Source organism: Mytilus trossulus, chromosome 3 (assembly GCF_036588685.1).
Source record: "Mytilus trossulus isolate FHL-02 chromosome 3, PNRI_Mtr1.1.1.hap1, whole genome shotgun sequence".
In the NCBI taxonomy this organism is placed as follows: domain Eukaryota; kingdom Metazoa; phylum Mollusca; class Bivalvia; order Mytilida; family Mytilidae; genus Mytilus; species Mytilus trossulus.
Window position 1 is genome coordinate 78,443,824 of NC_086375.1, and position 10,758 is coordinate 78,454,581.

Below are 10,758 nucleotides of genomic sequence, written 5' to 3' on the forward strand. Positions count from 1 at the left end.
GTCATTAAAGTGAAAGGGTAAGCGCTATAGTACAAGGTTTAATCCACCATTTTCTACATTTGAAAATGCCTGTACCAAGTCAGGAATATGACAGTTCTTGTCCATTCGTTTTTGATACGTTTTGTTATTTGATTTTGCCATGTGATTATGGACTTTCTGAATTGATATTCCTCTAAGTTTAGTATTTTTGTGATTTTACTTTTTTCAAACATTGAGATACTAACATAGTACTACAGCAGTACACAGAGAGATCAAGAAACACGATTTAATTTGCCGCCCTGTCTACTAGCTGCTTTAAAAATGATGATAGAAAACATAACTTTAGAGGTACATATGTATCAGCAATCACTTTGTGTTTTCCCGGATGTAGAAAGCGATTCTGTCAACAGAACTCTTGTATACATTGTAATATGGGTAAATGAGAACTCCGTGTTCTGATCCCGACAAATGTAAATGTTTGATTGGATGATTGATAGCCTTCATCCGTTCATTTAATATCAAACCTTCATCTCTTAATCCATCGTATTCACAAGTTATCAATAACGTATTTGGTAATTTTCCAAGCTGTGCATCAGTTGCCATCAAGGGAGCAAAATATGGATTGAAGATTATTTCTGAAATTTGATTGGCTAACTCAGTATTGTCGGTCTCTGTATCGTCGTTTGGTTCCATTCGATATCTGCCTTGTAAACATTTTGGGTCAACTCTGTCTCTGTATTTCTTTTTCATTGCTGCTGTAACGTGAGTATTATTTGAAAAAGCCATGAAGTTTTCATAATTTCCAAACGCATAAAGGTTATTAAACAATATCATAGCATTTCGTGTTAAACCACAATGAGTATTTCTGTCAATATTATTTTCCCTGAAAGATGAAAGGTTAAAATCGTGTGCTTGCAAGCAGGGATATATTAAAACCTGGTAAGCCAATTTTGGAATATCTAGAGTTGGTTCAATAGCTAACTTCAATGCAACTGCCATTGAAAGATTCCCTCCCGCACTATCACCTGCAAAGGAAAAAGGAAACATGATTTCATTTAGTAATAACTTTCTGTGTAATTAAATTTTCGGTACATAGAAAAAGATGTACTTATATAATAATATCTTTAAACAAAGGTTGATAAAATATAAAAGATTGTTGATGTATTTGTATGGATAAGCGTTTGATATTATAATAATTCTTTTTCATGTTAATTTTATTTCAAAGATGTTGAGGCTAAAGTACATGTATTTACAATGCACAATATAAAATAAAGCATATCACGGTCATACCATTTCATTTCGTAGGGTTTTTATTTACATATATGTAAAATGTTATTATTTTTTTCTACTTCAATATTTTCCCTATACCACTTTATTTGTTGACGTTCGATATTCAAAAAGGACTTGCTGATCTTTTGTTTTGTTTATCTTGATCACAGTTGTAAATCTATTTGAGGTTTGTAATGGTTGGTGATGTAGCAGTGTCACTAGGACGTTGTGAATACATATAAAGTGTTGATATTAAGTACTAAAAGTTCTTTTTAAATCTTTGTTTCTGTTTTTAGGTGTCAAGATCAGATACATTTTAATTGGGACATTATTTCATGAAAATTCGTAAAAGGCAAGCGTAGTCATTCTTGTTCCTTTTTTAAGGTATTGTTTTATCCTTATCCATAACATATGACATTCTTGTAGAATTTTACTTTAACTTTCGGATTTCGAACATGAGAATGGGAGAGATTAATTAATTAATGTGTACACATCAATTATAACGGACCTCACATAGAAAACAGTACAGTCAACGACCGGCAAAACATTTAGAAAAGATGGGCCTTCTGCAACAACCACACATAGAAAGTATCCCCTACCTGCGAAACATGTACAAGGTGCACATAACGCAAATTGGTCCAAAACATCCGTTGACGAATACATAGTATAGACAACTCTCGACATATGTCTTGTTCAAGAGCTAACAATAAAGCGTTTAAATTTTGAATATAATCAGTCTTACCTGCAATTCCGACTTTATCAGGATTTACATTATATTTCCGTGCATTTGTTAGAAAATATTTTGTAGCATTTAAACAATCTTCAAAAGGTACAGGAAAGGTGTTTTCTGGAGCCAGTCTGTATCTGAAAAGAATATGTAACATGTAAAAATCCATAAAAGTAACATTTTAGACACCTCCTATATATTCCTGACTATAAAAATACAAGATTATAATGACATTTTGATATATTCTAATAACATCGTAGAATACGTGCTTTTCTGTTAATGCTTTCTCATTATATCTTTTGATTGTAATGAATTACTTTCTCATTATATCTTTTGATTTTAATAAATTACTTTCTCATTATATCTTTGGATTTTAATGAATTACATTCTCATTACATTCTTTTGATTTTAATGAATTACATTCTCATTTTATCTTTTGATTTTAATGAATTATCTGAAATTTATTTTCTATACACTTCGAGTACTAAACATCAAATCTCTTAAACCATCTATCATTCTATCATTATAATTATATGTGTGTACTTACTCAATCGATACTACAACCGCATTTGACTTTTTACACAAAAGTTTGGTAAAATAAGAATATGTTTCTGAAATGAAATTGACAAGAACGTCATGTTACCCCACTACAATGTGCTGTGAATATTTGACCATTTGAAATTCAAAATCTTGATATGAAATTATGGACTTCAATTTCTAAATTTGAAATTCCTGTTCCGAAAAAGCAAAAGCTTTTTAATTATGAAACTGTAGTGATTAATAACACGTATTTCATCCATAAATGACCCAAACAATGGCAAAGAAACGCAATGATTAACATTTGTTTTTAATCTAAATTTTCATATAAATCTATGCACCTTGATCAGCTGAACAAAAAAGCAAAAGTTTAGAAAAAAACCAATATATTCATTTTGAAATTCGGCTAATAAAATTGTAAAAGTGGAATGTTGGACCAAACAAAGGATTGCCCTATTCCAAATATTTAATGATATTAAAATTGCCAAACTTATGTTCCATGTTCTTTGGACTGGTTTTTTTTTATCTTTTTCTTGGGCTGTCTTTCTGATAGTTTTATATCCGTTATTTGAAAAGAATTATTGATGTGACGGATATGTGAAATGGGTTTTGGCAGTGTTGATAGCCCTCCATTGTCGGAAACATCTTTTCTCATTCACATATATTCTCTCAAAAATACCTTTAAAGATTGTATCAAACTACAAAACAGACGAAATCTATCCTAAAAATATGTGTTATTTATGGTAATGTAAATGTAGTAGTAAATAAATGGCATAATAGTATTTTGTTTATAATTTAAATTTTTGAATTGCTTTCGTCTAACATTAACGTGAAATGATTTATATGTAGAACATACTTGTCTTAAAAATATACCAGCCACCTCCATGAATATACACAATACCAGGAATCAGGCCTTCCATGTTTGTTGGTTTGAATATTCTGACCAAGACACCATCAAAGTTAGCTTCTTCTTCCTTTAAAAAATAACTTTCATTTAATATTATTAGGCTATTTTACCTTTCAGAAAGGTTAATTTATTTATGTAATCTTCAGGGCATTCATTATAATTTTTTGTATCTGATCCTTACAAAAATGTAGCCAAATATGAAAACAAGGAGATATGGTAAACGAAAAGAAAAGGGTGTAAACTACAAGAAACCGTTTCATTTCATAATTCAATTTCATATCCCGATTGAATCCAACATTCAAAATTTCCGATAAGCAAAATTTAGAAATAAAACAAATTACAATTTTGAAAGGATTTTTATCTGTTTTAGGACTTGATTAATATAAAAATAAAGTGTGGTATATCAATAATTTATTAATTGGGTCAATATTTTTCTTAAAACGTAGCTTTTTGTAACAAAATTACCAAATTGTGTAAACTGACATTTTTTAGTTTTAGAATCTATTTATCATTTCAAAATGACTAACCAATGACAAAAGTTCGAATTGACAGTCAAGTTGTATGAACTATACCAAAGATTAAAATTGATATACGTGTATATTTAAAAAGATATACATCAGTTAACAAAACACAAAAAAACTAGCACACGAACCCCTTCAAATCCCGGGGGTGATATCTGGTGGTCAGGTAGGATAAGAGGAATTTGTTCTACATGAGGCATCCTTATTGGTGCTCATATAAGTACATATCCGATAAGAAGTCTAATTCGGTGATCACAAAAGATGACGTTACATACTTTAAAATACCTCTATCCCTTGATTTTTTGGCTGGAAATAAACAAAGAAGGATATACAGCGATGAAGTGAAATCCTCATAACGTCATGGATCTTTTTCTTTGTAAGAAGAGCATACATCATTATCTGTAAAATCAACAATATAATACTAGTATACAAGGACTAGCTGCCAACTATGGTTTTGCTATTAGATGAAGGATTTGACGTTTGGACTCGTAAAGGCTAAATGTATGGTACCATTTATTGCTTCTTACTTGGTTGAAATTAGATTGATAAATGAATTTTCCCATTTGGAAATACTTTAAACACTTAGGAAAAACAAAATCTACCGAATTTAAAATAAAGTTCAAGTGTTTTTGTTTAATTTTAACGATCTTTAAAAGTGTATTGACTTTTAAAAATTAACGCGTTATGATTGGAAACAAAGTTTTGTCTATTCAAAAACAGCAGTGGTTTTTTATGTGAGTTTGGTGCCTTTCGTGATGCGCACGTTATTATTGCCAAGTTTCTTTTAATAGCAGTGTAAACTATACAAATTATGAAAACCATTATTTTAAAGAATTGTATTTTTGAATTCTTTATGCAATCTTATTTATAAGTTCACTGGTACTTACAGTGTATAAGCAGGTATGCTTAACGAAAATTTCATAATTTTATTTGTCTATGATGATCATCAGACTTACCAAATCCCCCTGGATTTTCATTACAATAGATGTAAAATACAGTTTCCATGGTTCGGTTGCTTCCCTTGGTATTGGTATATAAAGATAATACAACAACAGCAAACCTACAACAGCAGCTATCCAGCCGATCATTTCCAGAAGTTTTTGAAATCTGATTCTTGTATCGCAAACTGAAAAACCCAACAAATTTACTTACTGTAGTGAATATATGCAGTTCTGAATATTTTTATTAAGTATCAAGTACATGCATTTAAGGTATAGCGCCAATTGATCTACACATTCTCAGGATTATTAAAAGTCTTATTACCTTAGCCGTATTTGGTACAACTTTTTGGAATTTTGTATCCTCGATGCTCTTTAACTTTGTACTTGTTTGGCTTTATAAATATTTCGATTTGAGCGTCACTGATGAGTCTTATGTAGACGAAACGCGCGTCTGGCGTACTACATTATAATCCTGGTACTTTAAATAACTATCTTATTTAACCAGATTTATAACGTGAACGATGACTGATTGTTGGTTGCTTAATATCTAGTGACGAAGTTTTCAGCATGCCGATTATGGTAATACATTATTTATAAAACTTTTGGTTTTTAAACCTGAATTAAATGGAATGGAATGTTATCATTACACTATGTATGGTAGGTAATCTTAGCCTTAAAACACATTTCATATGGCGCTAATACAAAATTTCAATCCTGGTATCTATGATGAGTTTATTTAAATCTAATTTCATATCCTGCAATGAAACATGGGCTAGATATATTTCTTTTCAATTACCTTAAAAATAACTATTAATATTTAGACTCATTCTTTAACTGAATTTTAAAAAAGATCTGAGAAATGGTTTGACGCATTTTATTAAGCTGACACCATGTATCTCAGTATTCTAATGGCACATGTTGTTTTAGCTTTTGTCTAAAGCCGCAACTCAGAAATGAATAAAGCAGCTAGCTGAAGTTTGTTGTTGAGTTATATTTTTTTTTATCATAATAAGCTGTTTGTACGATAAGATTATTCTTACGTTATCTTCTCATAGATATCAGGATTATAATTTTGTACTTCAGACGTGCGTTTCATATATTTGACTATTTTTTGACTATTTATTTATTTTGACTATTTTATTTATTGTGTCGGTTTAGTTAACGCATCAATGTAAATATAACGGAATTTGATGAGACTGTCATCAAAGTGAGAGGGTTGGCGCTATAAAACCAGATTTAAGCCACCATTTTCCACATTTGAAAATGCCTGTACCAAGTCATGAATATGACAGTTCTTGTCCATTCGCATTTGATGCGTTTTGTTATTTGATTTTGCCATGTGATTATGGAATTGATTTTCCTCTAAGTTCAGTACTTTTGTGATTTTACTTTTTCATCTTCAAAAGATAAAAAAGATTAACAAATGACGCTCGAATAAAAAATAGAGGCTCTACAGACCATGTGTCGCTTATCTAGGTCTGTGTGCATCTTCAACAATGGACACTTACCATCTTTGTAGAATAGAATATAGTTCATGACAAAAATCTCTTCTTTGTTAATCTAGTCTTGCTGATCATCTTCCCTTATTTAGGTTTTTTTATCTATCCAATACAATGTTCAGATAATAGGTAAAAATACCCCCCAAAAATAATAAAATCATTTTTCAAATAAGGAGTCATCAGACGATTTAAACCATGTTATAATTATCATTTATTTATTCTAGTTCCTATATATCTATTATATTTTTTTCAGATATAAGGCAAAAACGCAATAAGTTGTAAAACTGTCATTAAAGTTCAATAACTTCAATGAGAGGTTGTTCAAACTGTATTTGGCAAAATTTTAGGAATGTTTGGTCCTCAATGCTGTTCATCTTCGTACTAAAATTTGGCCTTTTAACATTTTTTCATTCGAGCGTCACCAATGATTCTTCTGTATACCATACGCGCGTCTGGCTCAAATACAAAATATTAACCCTTGTTTCTATGATGAGTTATCGACAATAGATAGATCTCATCATTCCAAACATTTTTGTTCCAGTGAAATTCTCTCTATGTATAATAGTTTCAGAGGGAAAAAAAACAAAAACTTGCATTTCACCCCTATTTTCTATTTTTAGCAATGTCGGCCATTGTTTTTTGGCAGGCGGTCATCAGACATATTTTTGTTACACTAGAAACCATAATGTTGAATGTGGCTAAGTTTGATTAAATTTAAAACAACAGTGTCAGAGGAGATTTTTGTAAAAGTTAACGATGGAGGACGGACGTCAAGTGATGAGAAAAAAATCACACTATGAAAGTTAAAAATGCTTAAGTTGAAGAGCATTGAAGACCAAAAGTTCCGAGAGGCTTTGCAAAGTACAGCTAAATCGGACTTCATTAACATTTCGGAAAATTCTGTTATGTTATTCGAAATATGACCATATGAATGGTCATTCATGTCAGCAGAGAAGTACTTATTACTGGGCTGGTGTTTCCATCGGTGAGGGGACCTGGCCCAGCATTGGCATCGACCTTGTGGTTGTAAATTTACTCATCATACGTGTAAATATGCATATATATATAGATTTTTTGTTTTGTTTTCAGGTGATAGGAAGTAAATAAATGAAAACGAGAAGATTACGAAAGGCAAAGTTGGTGTGTTTCTCTCGGTTTTGGTCTGTGACCAGGATTTGTTTCAGTTGAAACGATTTATAACGTTTGAATAGCGGTATTCTATCACCTCCTTTATTAGATATGTCAAATAATTCGAGAAATACTCGCCTTTCCCCCTCAATATATATCTGTAAAGCTTGAAATTACCTGTGTATCCAGTTTTCTACCAATTGAACTATGAACTTAGTGTGTTTACCCTTACGTTTAAATAATCTACATGTGTACTTAGGTAAATAATAAAAATTACAAATAGATATATTGCTTAATCACTCATTTATGCTGTAGCTAGACAAATATTTACGGCAAATCATTATACATAATTTTAAAGGAGAGAAGTGATAACACATGGAATTAGATAGATAAACTTCATAAACACAAGTAACTCAGAGTCAACTAACAGGAAAGTGAGAAGTAAAATAAGAAAAATACCAAATTACGAGGAAAATTCTAAGTCCATAAGCAAATGACAAAAATCAAAATCTCAAAGGAAATGGAAAACAACTGTCATATTCCTGATTTGGTGAATGCATTTTCTTATGTAGAAACTCATACAATGACATAGACAATTCTCATTATAACTAACGGAAAATCGCAATTGACCTTTGATTTTTTAAGTCAAGTTCAGCAGGGAAAATAACAAAGTTAACAAGGATTAAATGCAAAACCGTTTATTTGATGTTCTTCTTTTTCGGAAATCTTTAATTTCTTCTATATTGCAATCATGTGGAAAAACACAATAACTACCAAAAATATTTGGTGCATATTTTGAATACAAGAAATAAACATCTTGATATTCTAAGGATTGGTACTAATGACTCATTTCTAAATGTAAAGCGTTCGTGCTCATAGATATTTTCACACGAACAAAAGTAAAATTAATGAATAAATTGCATAATCTTACCAAGTCTTAGTTAATTGACAATTTCTTCACAAAGGACGAATAATGCGTCTGTTATCAATGCAAAAAACAACCCATTAGAAATCAAGAAACTCCAACAAATTCGTGCAAATTTGCAAAAAAGTCATGAGTCTCATTTTCGAATGGTAGTAATATTTTTACAAAACTACATTTTACTGCACAATATGCACATTTTGACAATATAGGCCTCTATATATATAGTGATGCTCGCGGCAAACATGCTTGAAAATCCCAAAACTGCTCAAACAACGTTGAATAACTAGCAACTAAAAAGAACCCAAAAAAAAAGCCAAACTTAAAACTTTAATTTGAAAAAAAGTACCAGCTTTGCGTACACCTTTTAGCAATAATCTAAAACTGTATGTTTGTTAACAAGCCTTGATAAGTGAGTGCCCTACCGTAAAAACAAATTTGAAGGCAGGCAAATCATAGGTGTCCAGTTTTAATCTTTGTAAGAAATGAAGTGAAAGTGAAAGGAATGATATCTTTTGAACCATTATAATATAGAAAGTTTGGTTTGCATTTGGGACTTGGGGGTAAATATTTACCAAAGGTACCACGATTATAATTTAGTACGTCAGACGCGCGTTTCGTCGACATAAGACTCATCAGTGACGCTCATAACAAAATCTTTTAAAACCAAACAAGTACAAAGAGCATTGATGATCTAAAAAGTGGTAAAGAAATCCTATTTTGGTCTCCCCAAATTGATACAATCTTGGATAAACTGTGATGGAAGAGATATTTGGACTTTCTAGACAATTGACTACACATAATATGAATAACTTTTTAACTTTTTAAACCGCTGTTGGTTTAAAGCTGCACTAGAAATTAAGTGCAAACTTTTGAATGTTCCATCCGTAAATTATCATTTTTATCTATGATTTTTCTAATGTTTTTCGCTCTGGTAAATTTTGATTAAGACCGTAAAAGCGGAAATTGCACTCAAATTAATTCAATTGTAACACATTTAAAATCATATTGTTTTAGAATAATTGTCCTTTTGTGTTTCAGGTCAATCGTACTGTGTCAAATAAAATACACTGCAAAACAAATATTTGAACATCTATCCAACATTGTTTTATTTTCTGTTTTAAGACTACATTAGTCTTAAGTTCAATAGTGTCTATCTCTTACACTGGCACATTCGTTAGTGTCTGTATATCTATAAGACGATAGTTATAAGAGATCTTTGTAGCATTTAATATCGAATAATTGAAGATAACTTTCTTTAATACATTTCAATGTCTTGGAGACAAATAAAGGCAACAGTAGTATACCGCTATTCGGAATGTACTGTTTGTAAAAAGGACTAACATAACCTTGATAATATATATCTTTGAAAAATAACATACTGAACGGTATTTTGTTATTCTCAGACTCAAAACAAATCAAAATGAGTTCATCGTAGGTGACATCATGTATTTACTTCTTTTTCCAGTGGTGTGGCTTAGCAAGTTTAATACACAGAATGTGTAAAAAAGTAACATCTTGGTCATGTTTGTAATTCATAACTTCATGAAACAATATTCCCAATTGACATCTACAATATCTACAACAACCACTGGTATTAAAAAGATAATCGTAACTGCAAATACGATTATCCCAATATGGCGACGGTAGATATAGGTAAAATCTTTACACTCATTTTTCTTAAATGTAGCATGTTTTTGTCAATAGTTACCCAGCTGCAAGGTTTACCTATACCATTACATCATATTTGAATCATAACGGTGCACTGGAATTGTCTAAGCGCTGTGAAAAAAGCCGTTGAAAAGTTCGGGATGATAATCGTAACTCTATGGTATTTTTCTTCTTTGATAATCGTAATTTTCTTTATCGGATAATAGTAACTGAAACATAATAAATGTGCCTTTCATCATCTCAACGGTATTTTGTGTGTTAAAAATGTAAATGCCCAGTTTTACGATGACATTAACGCATATAAAAATAAATGAAGAAACTTACAGGTTAATATCTAGGATAAATTTACCTATATATCTCTATTTGATGAGAAAAAGGATGGATTAGCTATATCCCATATTCCAAAAGTGCAATCCTTTCAATTCATTGCTCAAAATGAAAGTCACGTTTACCACATTTTCATATGTCATATGTTTTGCCTCTTATATTATTATTATTATTATTTTTTATCACATAGCTTTTATATAGCGCCTATCTAATAAACAAAGACATTTTCTTTTTTTGTCAACCGAAAATCCCCTTCGACTGCTTTCACATTGCACGAAGTTGTCAATTTCATTAACACCTGTTATCGTATTTTGATTGATTCAGTTAGCT

The 10,758-nt window shown here is 30.8% G+C and overlaps 1 protein-coding gene across 1 annotated transcript; it reads right to left on the reverse strand.

Annotated features, from left to right (window-relative positions):
- Positions 1-258: 258 nt before the first annotated feature.
- On the reverse strand, positions 259-7,710 carry LOC134709748 (arylacetamide deacetylase-like). The gene is made up of 7 exons (XM_063569895.1): positions 7,686-7,710; positions 4,897-5,066; positions 4,216-4,339; positions 3,369-3,486; positions 2,523-2,586; positions 1,991-2,112; positions 259-1,004 (listed from the first exon to the last, which is right to left on the reverse strand). The coding sequence occupies exons 4-7, from the start codon at positions 3,430-3,432 to the stop codon at positions 346-348; spliced, it is 909 nt and encodes a 302-aa protein (XP_063425965.1). The 5' UTR covers positions 3,433-3,486; positions 4,216-4,339; positions 4,897-5,066; positions 7,686-7,710; the 3' UTR covers positions 259-345.
- Positions 7,711-10,758: the final 3,048 nt, after the last annotated feature.